Genomic DNA, 18,405 nt, shown 5'->3' on the forward strand with positions numbered 1-18,405 from the left:
CTGGTTGGTCAAAATACTGTATTTCAAAATTCTGTACAGAATTTTACAAAACAGAATTTTGCATGTCAGTATTTTGTTCATACAGTATTTTGACGTACAGAATTTTGAATTTACAGTATAATGACGTACAGAATTATGGTATTACAGTATTTTGACCCCACAGAATTTTGTCGTACAGAATTTTGACAAGCAGAATTATGACCCGCTCCCTATTTGATTACTTACTTACATAATTTGCATGCTTTGAATGCATATTAATTTTTGTTTTATAAATGAATAAATTTGAAAATATTAAGGAAAGGTTTTTAATACTAAAAATTTCCGAAAATAATTCAAAATTTTTTAATTTGTCAAATAAAGATGAATATTCAAAAATTTGAATAAGAAAAGGAATATCTTGTATCAAACAACATCGGTTCCAATAATTTATAGATTTTATTTGAAAGAAAGTCAGCATATGCATTTTTAAAAAATATTTGCGACACTTACACAAAAAATTTAGGAAAGTACCAATATTGAATTACATTAATGATGTGTATTTTTCTTTAGTCAGCGCATACCTATGCTATAAAAAAAAAACAGAATTGGCAGATTTTTTTTGTTTAATTATAATGCTGGCAGAATTTTGAAAAGCAGAATTTTAAAAAGCAGAATTTTGAAAAGGAGAATAGAAAAAAAGCAGAATTTTGAAAAACAGAATTTTCGTTAAAAAAGCAGAATTTTGAAAAGCAGAAATTTGAAGCCAGAATTTTGACCCGCTCCCTTTGTTTTAATTTTTGCAAATGTATTAAAAAGTCTTTATGCTTTGAAATATACATATTTTTTTTAGGCAGATGACAATATGTTGAGAACAAGACAAGAAAATGAAATTCCTAATTTAAAGCGCTGTTGTGCAAGTAATAAAATCAAAATTTCCTTCAAACTAGCTTAATTCCGCAACAATTTTGTAATTGTTTTGACAAAATAATGAATCACAAAAAAGCTTACTGGTATTTAACCCTCTGTGATTTTTAGATCTTAATTGTAAAATTTTAAACCATTATGAAAATAATTCAACAGATCAAATAAGAAATTTGTTCAATTTATTCATTGAAATTTTCTATTTACTGTTTAAATTTGTCTATACAAAAAAAAATGTTACGTATACGCCACCGAAATCCATCTTTAACCATTTATTTATCACATTGTATTGTAACATTAATTTTTTGCAAAGACATTAAAACCATTAAATATTATGTGTATATTTTATAAAAGTCGTTGAGAAAATATGTACCTCGAGTTAAAATATGTATATACAAGGTACAATCTTTTCAAACAAATTTAAAATAAATTATCGTCGTATAAAAGCAATACAAATAAAACTATTTATAAAATTGTTTTTTTTTTTTTAGATTAAATTTGCGTCCTAATTCTAAAACTCGTGAGGCTTTGGCAGTTTCTCGTGAAATGCATGAGTTCCGAAGCGTTGTGACTACCATAAAAGACAAGTACGAACCATACCACATTGGTGAGACTCTATATCTAGATGAAGAAATGGATCCAAGTCTAGTATCTGAAAAACAAGGGGTATTTATTTCGTACAATTAATTATGTAGATACATTTTTAACTAAAATTATTTTACTTTCATAGTATAACTTATCTCTGCCACCTTGGCTATGCCAACCATACATTCGTCCAGCACCGGAAGTCCACAAGAAGACAATTGAAGAAAAGGTGCGCATAGCTCATGATCCGAATACTGTTAAACGTCATTTCTTTGACGAGGATGGAAATCAGATTTCACGAAAGAAAATGAAAAGACTCCGAAGGAAAATGCGTCGCCCTAATAAACCTGAAGGCAAACATGAACGAAGTTTAGAAAGTTGTGATTTGTGTATTAATCCAGTGGTAAGTTCTTAAAATTGGTTAAAGTATATTTTCATCAATACTCATATTTTATTATCCAGGGAATAAAGTGTGAATTCCGACTTTGTCGTATATGCTGCCGAGAGAAATGTTACACAGAAAACTATGACTGCGCTGGACACAAGTGCTTAATAAAAACTCGCCGTGAGAAAGCTAAGACTTTTGGAAATGCAGGACCATACTCTTTAGAAGATAAAGCTGTTGAACATGATGAATCAAATGAAAGTGACAATGAGAGCATTAGTGAAGCAGATGAAGATTCTTCTTGTGTAGTTGCAAAAAGTTGATACTTAACTAGAAAATAACTTTTTAGCTAAATCAGTGAATATTTGTATTTTAATTAAAATACTTATAAGCACAAAATAAATATAATATGTATCAAAAAAAGAATGGTGCTAAAAGCAGTGATTTTTTTCAATATTAGTAATGAAAACTAAAAACAGCCAATAGGTTTTGATTTTGAAGGCCAAGTAGTAAAATAGATACAAAGTTGTAAAAACATATGTATAGCAAGTTCAGAATAATGTAAAATTTAAAAAAACTTGTACCTTAAAAAACTGGAAGGAAAGAACTGATGATACTTGTTCAATACTAAAGCCCATTATTATGTACAACATCTTTTTTTTTCTCATTTTTAATTTATTAATAATGCATACAAATAACAAATCAATAAACGAGTGAGTGTGTAAAGTATACAAAAATTTAAACAAAAAAAAATTCTAAAAATGTACTAAAAATTAAAACATTAAAACATTCATGAAACGGTGCATACTATGGTTAAACCTGGTAAAGTGGTAAATGAGTCAAAATTTTGTATAAGTTTGACAGTTCGTTTACCACATTTACCATTTTACCAAGTTTACCCAGAGTTTACACCGTTTTATGAATACCCCCCCATATGATAAAAAAGATCTTAAGATGTACTAAAAATGCAAATGTTTACATTTTACAATCCTTTTTGTTTTTTTGTTTTTTTTTGTTTGAAATTTCAATAATTTCGCTTCTGCAACCGCACACAAACCTGCAAATTAATTGTAAAAATAATTAAAAAATACATACTCAATTCAAATATATTCAATATAAAATCTTTGTATAACCTGTGTTTCGACCAGGTACAACAGCATGGGCTTATCAGTTAAATGCTGTTGTATCCTTTCTAAGACTAAAAATTTTGGCCGATGTTCTTACACTTATTAAAATTACAGCATAAATATACTGTGAATTTTAATATTTTAGGGGAATTTGAATAAATTCGTGCACGTAAAGGACAAAGATAGTGTAAATACACCCAAAATGATTTTTAGTACAACGAAATAGAGATCTTAATTGGGTCCATAATTCTGTGGCAATAAGGAAGAACAACATAAGTCAGTTTTTACAACTTTTTAGGAGAGCGTTTTGAAAGTTTGGCTTCCCATTAGAAATCAATGCTTATGTCGCTTTTCTTTTGCCTGTAATTCATAAACCACTTAAGATAAAAATACGAAAAAAAAAATTGGCAAATAGAATTGCTTATTTGCATCAATTTTTGTAAAAAAAACTCAATTTCGATATAAGTCGAATTATGTTGTTATTCCTTGTTGTCACAAAATTATGAAAGTGGACTAAGTCACTTTTTGCCTGGTTTCAAGAAAAACAAATTTAACCCTCTGTAGGCACATTTCTTTTTTGCGAATTTGGTTTATACTTTTTCATTTCTCTAGAACTTTTTTCGGTCTTAATATTTTATAGAGAATCATATATGAAATTGATGTAGAATTTTCTGAGGAATTCGAATATTGCATTCACAATTCCAAAAAAATGTATTTTTACCCTTATAAAGACACTTTTTTGTGACCACCTTTTATTTTTGTCCTGCCAAATTCGCACCCGTGTGCCGACAGAGGGTTAATAAATGTATTTAAACAATTTATTTGCATTTTTTTATTCTGAAATAATAAAAGGAATAATAAATAAGTCTATTTACAATTTGCTGCAATTTTGATTTTAAACGAAATTTAAACCTTAAATTATACTAAACTAATTTTTATGTTAGTTTTTATCCTTTTTTTAGAAGTGACTTAGTCCACTTTTATAATAAATTATTAAGGGTTCGGTGTGAAACTCAACAAATCAACAGACTTTGTTTAATCTTTGCTTTGTTGTTTCAAATTTGTTTTTTTAATATACTTGTAGCATACCTACCTACTTCTTTTCATTGACACGACTGTGAAACTTTATTCTGGTTTTTTTCTTTTTTCAATTGAAGTAGGTACCTACATAATGAAATTATGCTTAAGGGGGGGTTTCCATAGCATTTTAATGGAAGATGGTTGACTAATTGTTGTATTACTTTTGCAGTTTATAAGATAATCTTATGAAACTTACTTTTTTGAAAAGGTAATAAACGTACGAATATTTTTGCATCATTTAAATTTTAGAAACATTTCTTGTGCGATTTTTATAAGGGTCGAAAATGATTTTTTTCCGGCAAATTTAGATTGAATCAGAATTTTGGTTGGGGCACCGTTGTTTATAAACTTTTTATTTATTTTTTTTTTGTTTTATAATGATCAAATGTGTTTTCATGCACTACGCGAAACAGATTTTTTTTTTTTTTTTTTATTAGAAAAAAAGCTTCGTTAATTTGTTGTAATTTCATGTTTTTTTACTCACTCTTCTTAGAATAACTTTACCGTTTATTAGTGTTTTTAGATGAAACAAAAAGAAAACAATAAAGGGAAATTAGGAGAACCCAATACAATTTCTAAAATTTAATTTGAAGTTAGTTTGAACGGTTAATTTGAAGGAAAGGTGTCAAAATGCACTTTATAGCATTTTAGTCGTGGGGCAAAGCGTGATTATTTTTTAAAATGTTTTTGTATTTTTTAATGAGAAGTTAATAAAGTTGTTCATGCAACCCGTTTGCCAAAAAAAAAATATTTTTTTTATTTACACACTAAAAATTTGATTTTAATAAACCAATATTTGCATTCTGTTTTTGAGGAAGGGGCAGTCAAAGCATCCACAATTTATTTTTATTATTTTTTTTCATTATATTTCAAATCAGTTTCAAAAAAAAAATATATATTTTTGCTTACAGTATTTTTAATATAAATTGTTGAAAAAGTGTCTATTTTAGCTTTTTTTACTTTGAAAATTCCATTGATCACGCACACATGCAAATTTAGTTCAAAAGAATGCCACGCATAAGCTGGCGCTGATGAACTCTTTTTTTCTGTTCTTTTCTATTTATTGAAAAAAAAACTTGCTCTTGCGCTCTCATTTTCTCATTATATTTTGTTTTTTTTTTTTTTGTGTTTACATAATACTTTTTTTTTGTTTCCTATTTCCTCACTCAGGCAGGCAGAAATCATTCATGAAATTATGAAGATGATGCAGAGAGTAGGTAGATAGTAGATATTTTTTGCAAGATCATTATCTTTGGTTTTCAAAAAGGGTTGTTTTGTTCTTGTTGACTCTTGGGTTTTTCCTAACAATTCATTTCGTGTTTATAATATCGCACCCGCGCTTGCGAGTTGACACTTTTGGGTTTTTTTTTTTTGTGTCAGCGAAATTCTTTGCATTGTGTAATATTCACATGGCTCGTGCGGGGATATAGGTAAAGGATTAGATATGTGGTATGCATTTGTTTGTGTGTAAAAATGTGTATTGACATTTGACATGTGCTTGTGCACAATGATTGATTTCCATATTTAGGTTGATTTCTGGGTTGTATTGTTTATTATATTACACTCGCGCGTGCGTGCGGGGTTATATAATATAAATACCTATGTCCTTTTGTTTTTCATTGTCTTTGTTTATATGTTGCGGATTCGGTTTTTTTTTGTAGGTTTGTAGGTATAATAGTTATATTTTCGCGGGTGAATGGGTAAAGGGTTATAGGTATAAGTGTATTTGTGGTTAGAATGCACTTGATGGTATTTATGGAAATAGTTTTGCTACTGAGGAAACAGAAGCAAAAATGTAGCTAATGCCTATCTGAATTTATAAATAAAATATCAGTTTGAAAAAATAGATCATTGTTTTTCAAAGTGTTGAGCTTGAAAATTATTTTTGAAAACTTCCCTAAACTTTGATTACATAATTGAAAAATTAATTTCAAGGTTTAAAAAAAAGTAACTTATAAGTTATTAATTCTGCCTTAATTTTGTTTCCTAATAATGTAGGTAGGTATAAGTAAATAAAAAACAAAATCGATTCAGTTACGAACTGAGTTCATTGCATTGGTGACTTTAAAAAAAATCTTTATTAAAAAGGTGTTGAAAGTAAATTGGATTGATATCGAGTCCATCCTCAAACAACATACACATAAGCACCTAAACATTCTATATATTGTAAGTAAATACATTTCCATGTCAGCCGGCACGCGTGAGTGCGAGACAAAAAATTTAGAAGAACAACTCAAAAGTGAGCAAGAACCTGAAAATCAATCCTTCTGCGCATCTACTCATATTTTTATACAAACTACACAAAGGATACCGTCAAGTATATTATATCAATGCACCCATATAACACATCCTCTACCTGCTTCTCCGCTGAACAACTATAATTATTATTATAATGCAAAAAATTTCTCTGATACACAAAAAACTCAAATGCCATCCACAACAGCAACATGGAAACAAGTTTCTTTTTCATTTCAAAAATAAATAGGTATACACTCCAGAAATCTTTCATGAAAATATTGAATTTCAAACCAGTTTTCGTCCACAAACCATATCCATATAAAGATCTATGTAGTATACCTACATCCATTTGCATGTCACCCCGCACGCGTGAGTGCGATGGCGATCTCACAAAGAGACAATGAATGAAAACCATAACCAACATCCTGAGAGTAAAAAACCAGAGAATTCGATGGCGAGAGAGCGAAACACATTCACTAATACACACAAATGCTTTAACATGAGATTTGACTTTGCTGAAAAAGGGAACCCAGTCTTAATATATATCTACACTTAGGAGCAAAAAAACGGAATCAAATAAATTATATTATATTAAAAACAAAAATTGCCATGGATAAAATATTTTTATTCAAAGTCTCATGGTCTCATTTTAAAGCTTGTATTTTTTACTTTGAATTGTTGGTAAAAACATAAAAATGCATACGATAGTGTTACCGCTATCTGTCAATAAATTGCACTTCATTTTGTTTTAATGTTAAATTTTCCAGATACTCTCTGTTTCAATTTCAGTCTTTTTTTTCCAACGATAGTATTAGCGTTGTCTGTCAATGAATTGCACTTAATTGTTTTTAAATGTTAAATTTTCCAGATAATTTGTGTTTTAATTTCAGTTTTTGTTTTCCTTACATAATTCATATATGTTGGATGGATGGAACCAACGAACGGATTTTTGAGTTCTTAGCATTGAATTAAAGCTTTTGTTTCAAGCTTTTCAATGGTACCATTAACATTCATGTATGTCGATTACTTCACGACCAAATATAGTTTTTACAGAACGCAAAATTTGATTCCATTTTTTTGCTCCTAAGTGTATTTAGTTAAAAGAGAACAACTTCAGTCGTATTTATTAGATTTTTGTCAACTTATACACTACATAACTCTTTTCAAATTGTTGGAAATATGCTTTATTTAATAAAAATAATAATCACATTATACGCGGTTAAGACAATCTACTCTTTTGTATAAGTTTGACAGTTATAAGACAACAATAAACAAGGTTTTTGATCACATTTTCCAAATTTAAACAGTTGTATAAAGTTATACAAAGTTTATAAATAAGGGGGCTTGTCTAAAGAAAAAATCTGAAATTATTTACCTGATCCAATGCATTAAAAATGAGAAAAAAAGAAGTACCTACAGTTGATCCCGATTAAGCCAGCGGAATCGACTCAATAATGGCCAGTTGTACAAACGTGGTTCAGCCTCGGATCAGGAATTTAACTCGCCGATTTCGGTAGATTAGCAGTGGATACACTTTGGTTCAAGGATGGATTTAGCTATTTCAACCTATATGGACCAAGAACCTGTGCTAAAAATCAATTTTATCACCGAATTCAGAAGATAAAAGTTGCTGAACCACGGATTATATATTTGTACAACTGGCCCTAAGAGGATTGAAAATCATAAAGTGGATTAAATAAAGCTGTTTAAGAAATACTCTTGAGTAGGTATTTAATAAACTATTTTTTCACACGAATTACAGAAAGTTGTGTGCGCATGTGTTCACTATGGTAACTCCGCATGTTAACAAAAATATGATGAAAAAGTTCGTCCGCTCATGTATATTATGAGCCTAAAAGCTGTCAAAGAAATGAATGGATTGAATTCCTCAGAAAAAAAAATCAAAAGTTGAGTGTTATTTTTATGTCGTTTTTCAAAATTCAGGAAATGTCACTCCTAGCTATATAATCACTCCCAAAAGGAGTGATTTCAAATTCCAAAATTGAAAAAGGAGTGAATTCTTCACTCCCAAAATTTTGAAGGACTGACGGAGTGATTACCAATACTTCTACATTTTTCTTCATGGACTACTTGTCAAATTCTTGGGTGGTTGTTTTAATTTATTTTGTGAAGAAAATTATATTTATTTATAAAAAAAATCAATATAGTATTGATAAACAGATCAATAAAAGTGCATTTTAAAGATTGTATTATTATTTTATTTATTTTTTAGTATTACAAACACATGCAAAGCAAACTTCAAATCACTCCACTTGTCAAATTCGTTGTGAACAAATTCCAAAATTGCACAAAAAAGGAGTGATTCACTCCCATAATTTTGGAAAACCACATTAGTTGAAAGCGGATAAACCACTCCCATTTCCGTTTTATGGCTAAAACAGATGTGCGGCACATCTGCACGCATCGCTGCATGCAGCGCTGCACCCAAAATACATGTGCACCCAAAACACATGTTGAAACTTGGCATGGAATTTAGTAATAGAGACATGATGCAGCTCTGCGCTGCATGCAGATTTTTCTCCCATAAGAGACCGTATTATTTTATTTTGCTGCAGGCAGAGATGGCAAAAATGCGATTTTTTTTTATTTTTTACATTTTGTTACGTCTATACTACATAAATGAGGTAGTAAACGTAGTTTAATGTAGTTAAATGTAACAGACGTAGGGCTAGAAAATGTAGTTTGAAATGCCAAATTGTCAATGTGTTATTCAAATCGAAATACATAGCTGTGACTGTGTGAATTTGAATAGAATATTTGAAACCAGATTGACTTGGGATGGTTTCTGTGAAAAGGTTTTACTTTACTAAACCTAATTCTCAAGAAAACACAGCAATTGTAGTCCACTATTTTTCACTTGTTAATATTTTTTTAAATATTTTTGAAATTTAACGTTTTTTATGTAGTTATTACACGTAGCAAATGTAGGTTGTAAATGAAACAAATCAAGCCAGTAGTTTATTCGATTAACTACTCGTAGTTAACCTGACGTAATCTACTCTGCCATCTCTGGCTGCAGGGAAAAAACTGCACGTCTGTTTTGATCATTACTCATTTGGTTTTGACGAATGAGAAATGATAATCTCTTGTTTATGTTTTCATAATTCCATATAGTTCCTCTCAATTTTTGCCAACCCCAAAAACAACGCGTGTCCTCCATTTTTATAGCTTTGATATGCATAGTTCTGGTTTTTCATGATTTCGGTTTTCCATATTTTTGACGGGCATAACTCTGTCGCTAGCTCATAACTCTAGTTTTCATATCTCCGTTACTATTTCGACTAGGGTCAGTTGTACAAATATTTAATCTTTTGAAATCTGTGTTCAAAATGAGGTTTAGCACTGGTTTTGAATAATATTAAAATAGCCAAATCCATCCTTGACCTAAAGTTATATTACAGCTAAATCGGCGAGTTAGATTCCTGATACGATGCTGAACCACGTTTGTACATGGTCCTTAAAAACTCATAAAAAGATGAAAAGTGAAAATACCATTTATGTGGAGATTTCAATTCTACACTTACTTTACGAACACTCCCTGAATTGTGGTCTTGCCTTAATGCAATTTTTTTTTTGACTGTGACATTTCAAAATCTACCCTACCGACGCACGTGCATAGAAATGTCATGAAAACAAAAAAATTTGTTTATTTACAAATTTATAGCTATAAAATATACCTTCTTTTATTAGTTAAAAACCGGCAATAATCATGGAAAAAACTAAAGGATTTTATGATCTTTGTGTTCCATTTAATAAAGATGCTAAAGTAATGAAATCACTAGTCAAAGAACTTATTGAATGTAAGTAAAAATTGTAAAATTTTCCTCACCAAAGAAAGACATCAATTGGATATCATAATTCTAGTGGGCTACAAAACTATAGCAATCGAAGAAACATTTGATCATTCAAAAAAGGATTTAGTAAAAAGAGGTTCTGAATTGTTTCCAGAACCCGCTAATCTAAGCTTCCTCAATGAGTTCAAAAATCAAATTAAAATCCTTAGCCGATTGACGATAATTTATGTTGATGTGTCTGTGTCACATGCAATGGTGAGTGCAAGATTGGAGAATTATAGAAACCTGTAGGTACCCCAGTTTTATTTATTTCCAGACTAATTCAACAAACATAAAAAAATACAATATTATCGCTGGACTGCCAAAGAATGATGTTGCATTAACTGTAAGTTAAATCATCTTAAAGTTAACTCAAAATACACAAGGGCGAACGCAGGATTTTGATCAGGGAGGGTCAAACTAATTCGAGAACAAATTTAGCTGAATTTTTATTCGGGGTATCCGTAAAGAAATGGTTCAAACGAAATATGCTTATAGGTCAATTTAAGGGCTCTCAGAATTTGGTAACATGTTTAACCCAAATTCTTACGGTTTTCAATTAAATGCACATTGTTTTTTACAATTCTTTCTCATAAACATTGCTTAATAATAAGAAAAAATTTATTAATTAAAATTCTATCATTTCGCTGCAAATTAATTACCAGTTCCAAGTTTTGTAAAAACCCAATTTCTTACTTTAATTTGAAAGCATTTTATGATAATGGTTTCTTATTTTAAAAACTTGCCCTGTTATTGCACTTTTCAAAAGAGTAGATAGGTATAAAGGCGAAATTCATAGTCGTTACTTAAGTTAATATTTTTCTCAACGTAAGCATTCACTTGTTGGGTAAAATCTTGACTTGACAAAATATTTTTTTTCAATCAAACTCACATTGAAATTTGACTGATTTGATAACAATATCATCTAAAAATTAATACTTTTAAATGATTCCCTATTCGTTTTTTTTTTTTCTTTAATGTTAAATATCGTCTTTCGCAACAAAAACAAAATCAAATCGTTGACGAATTATTGAAAATAAAATATTTTCAGATGACAGTTTCATAGTCAAATTTCATTGTCAGCTGGATAGAGAGTATTTTTTCCTCAAGTCGAGATTTTACTTTACTCAAATGTATCGCTCTATTCTTGCTAAAACATTAAACATTACTTAAGGGAATGCTTAAGTTGAGAAAAAACTCATCTTGAGCAACGACTTTAAATTCCGTTCTAAATGTGTTCAAAGTTGAAGTAAGATCGAAAAATATTACAATTTTAATTCAACAAAACAAGGTTTTTCAGAGCAAAAACAAAAAAAAAAAAAAAATTGCACGACTGGGGTTGCACGTACTTGCTCTTATGCTTAAAGTAACTCTAATGTTAAAGCTTTTTGTTTTTATTCAAGAAATTTAAAATTTGATATTTTGAAGAAATTTCAAAAGTACATAGTATAAAATAATTATAATTAACTAAACACCGTTTTAAATGATCTTTTACAAAAAAACCAAGTATGCCATTTTATTTCTTGTATAAAAAAGTATTTAAAAAAAAAAAATTCGAAAATCGTAGGAGCCGTTGTTTTTAAAAAATCACCCAAAACTGCTAAATACCAACTTTGAAGAAAATCACTTCACTCATTTAGGCTGCAGCTCCAGATAGAGACAGACACATAGACAGACAGAATTGCCGGACCCACTTTTTTTTCATTCTCCATCATCGTAATTACACGTAAAATTGTTATCTCGAGTTCGATTTTTTTTACGAATCCTAAACTGGCCCTATAGTACCTATATCGCAAGTAAAAACAAAAATAGAGGCTTTTGTTAAACGAGAAATAAACAAATAACAGTTCAAGAAGATATATTTTTTTTTTTACATATTTAACCAAAATTTCAAGAACATTTACTAATCCCTTTTTGAAAAAATAATTTTTCAAAAAAAATAAATAAAAATATTTGTAATATTTTAAAGAAATCCAAAATTAAAATTTAGAAACTTTTTCTTAAACTTAAAAATGGTTTACTGAAAATTATTTTAATGAAAATTTTCGTTGAAATCACTTTAATGGTTTAAGTCTAGTATACAGTTCTTTTCGATAAAAAAAAAATGAGTGGTGAAAAATGGTGGTTTACAGCTGTGGTGAGTTAAAAAATATTTTTTGATTTGATTGATTGATTTTTTTTTTTTTGCTGGAAGAACTGTATACTTTAAAAAAACAAAAAAATGCTTTTATGACAGGTCACTATCGTTAATCACGGTTAAAAAATATTACTTTTATTAAAAAAAAAAAAAGAAAATTTGTGCCATAGTATGCATGTATCCATATTTTTTTAATCAAAATCTTAAGATTTGTTCCTGAGAAAAACAAGCTTTTCCATTTTGGTTTTAAAATAAAACTTCAGTTTCTCCTCTAGGGAATTTCACTAAACTCATAACATAACTATCACATTTAAAGAAAGTCGCTTCAGTAGTTTAGGCTTCAGTGTAAGATAGATACAGACAGACAACAGACGGACAGAAAGATAGCCAGAATTGCGAGACGTTATGTCATGTCTGGTCGTTATTTCGAGTTCGATTTTTTTTACGAATCCTAAAATTGCCCTATGGTTTAATATCATAACTTGTTAAATCATTACTAAGGTAATTTTTTCCAATCGATCAAAAATTTCTAGGGGGGCAACTGTCCCTCCCTGCCCCCCTTGCGTATGCCCTTGAAAATACATACTTTCTTTGCAGCACTGTTGTACAACATTCAATGGTGACATTGTTACTTTCGATCCGGAAGGTGGTAAGCTACTGGTCAATCGGAAGAACTATCAAGTTGCTGTTAAGCGTGGAGTTTTTTTCGAAATCAAATATTCGCCTGTAATAACAAATTCAAGCTGTCGCAAAGATACTATCAAGCTAACACATAATTACCATGCCAAAGGTAAATCAAAAAGCATTATACTTTCGAGTAGTGCGAAGTGTACATTTGATTTAAGAGGTCCCTATGATGTTAGTAATTTGTAAGTTTCTTCAAAACACTTAACAGTTTTTGTTTCTTTAAGCATTTATATTTATAGAGCTTTAATATTTGGGCTATCAGAAGATCAGGGGAAGAATGCGATAGGAAGTACGTGTCGACAGTTGGTACTTCGAGCTGGTAAGATATTTTGTTAGCTTCAATCTGTTTTTTTTTTTATTGTTATTTGTGTATGTTTTTTTTATAGAATCACGACGCATTGGAAAAACGATAATGTTTGCAAAAGGAGCTGGTCCAATTTGTTTATCGTCATCCTCTAGTGAAAGTTCATCGGAAGAGGAAGAAGATGATGAAAATAAAAATGAAGATGTTAATGATGACGATGATGATATGAATGAACAGCAACCAAATAAAAAGAAAAAGTTATCGTGATAAGGATATTTCTTTTTTTTTATTTTCAATTAATTCTTTTCTTTGTTTCTACATACATTTCTACTACCTGCCTTAAACCGACTTACCAATGCCAGTTTCTCATCAAGTTACATGAGTTACTTGATCTAAATCAACGACTTCGATAAGCCCGTCCCATTGAACCTCACTGATAAAACTTAATTCTGAATTGTTTCGTCACATCCAATATTAAATTGGTTTTTAAGGGTCGCTGATGTAATTGATGTCGTTTGATGAAAAACAGGACCCGAGGATACTTAAAAATTAATATTTTATTTGTGTTATATGTACATACCTACTAGAGAGAATGTTAATGTTTGTGAAAGTACATCAAGAACTCTATCCCTACATCAACATCTTTAGACATTGAGAGGCAATCAACACTTCTATAATGTAGCTTATAAAATCGAACTTAACAGATTTTCATTTATTTTTTGCTTGAATCTAGAAAAACAAAAAAGCAAAAATTGAACTATATTTTTTCTACGAAAATAATTTCCCGAGAGTTTTTACTCTAAATAAGAGATCAATTATCTTTATTTATTATAAAATTAATTAAAAAAGTTTAACAAAATCATTTTGTTCTTTAAAAGTTATGATACAAGTTTTTTTTAAACTATACAAATATCTTTTAAATGTTAGTAAATAAGTTGTTTTAAAGTTGCAATCCTCGGGATACCACTACGTTCCAAGCATTTTCAAACTTAAACATTTTCTTATTTGCCCGAATAATTCTCCATTTCTATTTATTTTTAAACACATGAAATATTCATGGTTTTTAAAATCAAACCAATTGTAACGTTTTCAAAATTGTTCATCATGAAAAAAATATTTTAAATTCAAAAAATATTTGTATCCAAATATTATTTTAGATTTATATTTTAACTATATAAGTTAAGCCCCTTCGGCAGAAATTCAAATTCACCGTTTATAATGGTTTTCGGAAAAAATTTCGACAAAAAAAAACTTATCTTCAAAACTATTTGAATTTTTTTTAACAAAATCGTTGGAACCATATTTGAAATTTATTGCAAAAATAAAATAAAATGGGGCAAAATTTGTCTTTTGTAGTTGTAGTAGTAGAAAAAAAATTTAACAAATTTTACACCTTTTTGTTGCACCGGATCGTGAATACCCTAACTAATAACTTGGTAATTTCTGTAAAGCTTTTATAAATTCACTAAACAGGCATATCCGAAAAACAAGCTTCCTTCGTTTAAGTTTCTTTAACAGTATTTAAACAACTTATTAGAAGTTGTTAAACAAGTCCGAACTTCTATAAGCAGTTAAATTCTGAAGCAAGCTCAATACTGTGTACAAAGTATGACCTGTGATATTTCAATTTACAGAAGATGTTGTGTTAGTTGGGCTATAGTTAAAGGCATAACTAGGTATAACGAGCACTTTTTGGAAAAAGTGAAATTTTTCAAACTTATTTTGTGACAGTTTTCCGACCTCCAAATTAAAGACAACAATGGAGTAAGCTTATTTTTAGGGTTCCAAAAACAATTTTTGGCTTTTTTTTTCAAAATCACATGGTGTTAGGAAGAAACCAAAAAGTGGCCGTTGTAGTTATATCTGCCTTATAGCCTTTTCACACCAAACCCAAAAACGAGGTTTATGGCAAAAAGTTTTCAAAAACCTGAAAAGCGTTCACACCACAAATTTACAGGTTTTTGTTTGACGTTTAAAATTTTTTGACATCCAAATGTCAAGTTTTCGATGGGATTTAATTTTTGTTGTTTAAATCAGCTTGAGATCACAAAATTGATGAAATAAAATGAACTCTCGCAATTTAAATATAATTTTATTTATTTGGTCGTTAAATTGTGTAGTTTCATTTTAATTTCTTCCGGAGAATAATATATTGGCCACCCCTCAAATGCTTTAGACATTTTGATGTAAATATGGCCGTTTTTTCGGCTGCCTTTGAGCTACCCAACTAGCACAACAGCTTCTATAAATCGAGATCTTGCAGGTACTACTTTTTATACAGCTTGTATTGAGCTTTCTTCAGAATTTAATTGCTTATAGAAGTTCGAACTTGTTTAACAACTTCTAATAAGTTGTTTAAATACTGTTAAAGAAACTTAAACGAAAAAAAGCTTGTTTTCGGAAAAGCCTGTTTAATGAATTTATTGAAGCTTTATAGAAATTACCAAGTTTAAAATTTGATTTTTGGTTTTGATATTGAATAATCTAGCTGGGACACTTTTAGGTTTTGACATTGAATAATTTAGCTCGGACATTTTTTGTTTTGACATTTCTGCTATTTGAACTGATTAAGTTTTTGACTTCATTAATTAATATACTACGATGGCCGAGTGGGTAGAGTGTCGGACTGCCACGAAGCAGATACGCAGTTCGATTTCTGGGTGTGGCAAAAAAATGATATACTTTTAAAATTATTATCAATACGTATACTAAAAACTAATGGAAAAATATATATAATTTCAGATCAAAAGATAAAATTCATGATTTAAAATCAAATAAAAACTAGTTAAAAAAGAATTTTTTTTGTTTTTGTAGTTGTTTTTTTTATTTCGATAAGACATGTATTAAAGAGCTATACAAGCTCTTCCGAAGCTATCTGTCAAATCTCAAAGCTTCGGTACAGCTTCGGTAAAGCTTCGTTTAAAATTCTTATAGAGGGTCAAACTTGTATAACGTTCTCCTTTTTCCATGCCCAACAACCAAAGTAACAATTTTACTTGCATAAGGTCCATTTTCTTCGATTCGGCAAGCTATAGTTTGTATAAGTTTAGTTTAAGGCTTACTTACGCAAATCATCCATTTTGGAAACAAAGGAGGTCTCCTTAAGGCCATCTGGAAGTGTTTAGAAGAAGCCTTGTAAATATAAGTTAAAGAAGACCTTCATAAGACCTGTTTGAACCGTTTTAAAGAAGCCTTCTATTTTCAAGTGACAGAAGGCTTTCATAAGACCTGTTCCAAGAGGTTCTTGTAAGTATGCAATGTTTTCATCTCTCAAGTATTTAATATTCGAGTATGGTCTACTGGCAAGGTGCTGGTTTGGTATGCAGAGGTACGTGGGATCGATTCCTGGCGGGGCCATTTGTGAAATAAAAAAAAATGTGTTCTTTTTCAATTAAAATAAAATTCTTCCCATTTCAGAACGACAGGAAAAGCATTGACATGGCCAAAAAAGACAAAATAGAAAAAAATTAAAAGAAAAAAAAAATCAATAAAATCTATTTTTTTTTATTCATAAATTCAACATCTTATAACACCCTCCATAAGGCCTCATTATAACATCCAATGCAAATGATAGTTTCCTTAGCGAAGCTTTAGTTTCCCTAAAATGTTTCATTGTTTTGTAAAAAGGCCTGCATAAGGTCGTTTTATGCTGTTCGTCACAAGCTATTAGCTTGTGGATTGCCTGTGGAGGAAGGTCTTGGGGAAATTCGGTAATGTGCGCCAAAATGATTTGCATAAGACTTGTCCTTCTTAAACAAGTCAAAAAATAGCTTGCATTGACCCTTATGAAAGCTAAATTGTTACTTGGGAACCTTACTAAAGTTTAAAAGAAGCTGAAATTTAGCTTTTGTAATACCTTAACCGAAGCTGAAATGTTAGTTGGGTATGGCTCCTTTTCAGCCCAAAGTTCCAATAGGAACTTTAATACAACAAAACGATCATGTAGCATCTTCGGTCCCCCACATTTTTTTTTGTCTATTTTTTCTGCTCTGCCATTTTCTCTAATTAATGAAAGAAATAAAAAAAGAAATTTGATTTATATTATCAAAAAAAAAAAAAACAAACCGCATTTGCAAAACAATTAGTTATCTTTACTTGTCAGTTCTGTTTTTTTTTTGTCTGCTGTCAGTTCTTTTTTTTTGTCTGCTGGATTGTTGCTGAATTCCTGAAAAGGTTTGTTTGTTTGTTTCGTTTGGAGTTGAATGTTTTCATTTTCAGGTATTTGGCAAGTTTAATCAAAAACTTGTGTTTTACGAAAACTTGTGGTTTATGAAAAATGTATGGAAAAACTTGTGTTTTTGATATAGGTTTTTAGGGTTTTTCGCAAAAACCGTGTTTTTGACTTGGTGTGAAAAGGCTATTAAAGAAAATAATTAAGATCACTCAAAATTATATTCAGTATAAACTTTTAAACTGGCTATAAATGTGATTTCAAACAGTCTCTTTTTAAGGTTGCTATTAAATGCTTAAAAATTTGCGCTTTTATTATTCATGCATAAAATATTCAATTTCTCTTTCGACAAAAAATGTAAACTACACCTTAAAAGAAAAACAAACACGATGTAACCACCTACCTTATTAGTTATAACCTCCACCCGTAAAACTCTCTACAAAACCTGGCGCTATAATCTACGTCTACCATCGCGCCGCCATTGCTCCAAACCCAAATGCGGCGAAATCAAAAACAAATCATTCCATCTCATTTCTTCTCATATCTACCATATGAGAAGAAGCTACACAAAAAAGAAAAAAAAAACTTCTTGCTTGTAGAATTTATTTTTTTCTCTCGCACACATCTTTCTCATCGGTTTTTGCTCCCTTTTACATAAAATATATCATTCTCGAAAACAAAATGGAGGTCTTTGAGTGCGTACGTTTTTGTTGAGTGTCTAAATAAAATTTTAAATTTCGGTAATAAAAACTTAAAATTAATTAATAAATTTATTAAAAATCTATTAATTATACATTCCTTAATAAATTCTAATAAAAAAATCTTTAAATATTCGTGTATTTATTGTAATAAAATCTTTTCCGAAAAAATTTTGTTCTGAAAATTCTTTCTTTCCTCTGTGTCTTTTCTCTCTCGGGTGAAAAGAAGAAAAAAAAAA

At 29.8% G+C, this 18,405-nt stretch overlaps 3 protein-coding genes across 17 annotated transcripts in view; all 3 read left to right on the forward strand.

Moving 5' to 3' along the window:
- The window catches only part of LOC129914428 (tRNA-dihydrouridine(16/17) synthase [NAD(P)(+)]-like), a 134,922-nt gene extending 132,626 nt beyond the window's left edge, over positions 1 to 2,296 (forward strand). For all 3 annotated transcript variants that reach the window (XM_055993710.1, XM_055993695.1, XM_055993703.1), the window contains 3 exons: positions 1,392 to 1,566; positions 1,631 to 1,888; positions 1,948 to 2,296. In XM_055993710.1, coding sequence (XP_055849685.1) covers positions 1,392 to 1,566; positions 1,631 to 1,888; positions 1,948 to 2,193 — 679 coding nt within the window. In that variant the 3' untranslated portion in view covers positions 2,194 to 2,296. The remainder of the gene's footprint in view (positions 1 to 1,391; positions 1,567 to 1,630; positions 1,889 to 1,947) is intronic.
- Positions 2,297 to 9,951: 7,655 nt separating this feature from the next.
- LOC129914499 (ribonuclease P protein subunit p30) lies at positions 9,952 to 13,583 on the forward strand. Its single transcript, XM_055993798.1, has 6 exons — positions 9,952 to 10,136; positions 10,201 to 10,385; positions 10,447 to 10,515; positions 12,904 to 13,175; positions 13,233 to 13,312; positions 13,380 to 13,583. The coding sequence occupies exons 1-6, from the start codon at positions 10,046 to 10,048 to the stop codon at positions 13,562 to 13,564; spliced, it is 882 nt and encodes a 293-aa protein (XP_055849773.1). The 5' UTR covers positions 9,952 to 10,045; the 3' UTR covers positions 13,565 to 13,583.
- A 4,509-nt stretch (positions 13,584 to 18,092) lies between these two features.
- Positions 18,093 to 18,405, forward strand: part of LOC129914343 (chromodomain-helicase-DNA-binding protein 7) — a 65,881-nt gene continuing 65,568 nt past the window's right edge. For all 13 annotated transcript variants that reach the window (XM_055993545.1, XM_055993586.1, XM_055993568.1 and 10 more), the window contains exon 1: positions 18,093 to 18,208. The gene's annotated coding sequence lies outside the window, so the exon portion shown is untranslated. The remainder of the gene's footprint in view (positions 18,209 to 18,405) is intronic.

This window comes from Episyrphus balteatus, chromosome 1 (assembly GCF_945859705.1).
Source record: "Episyrphus balteatus chromosome 1, idEpiBalt1.1, whole genome shotgun sequence".
Classification (NCBI taxonomy): domain Eukaryota; kingdom Metazoa; phylum Arthropoda; class Insecta; order Diptera; family Syrphidae; genus Episyrphus; species Episyrphus balteatus.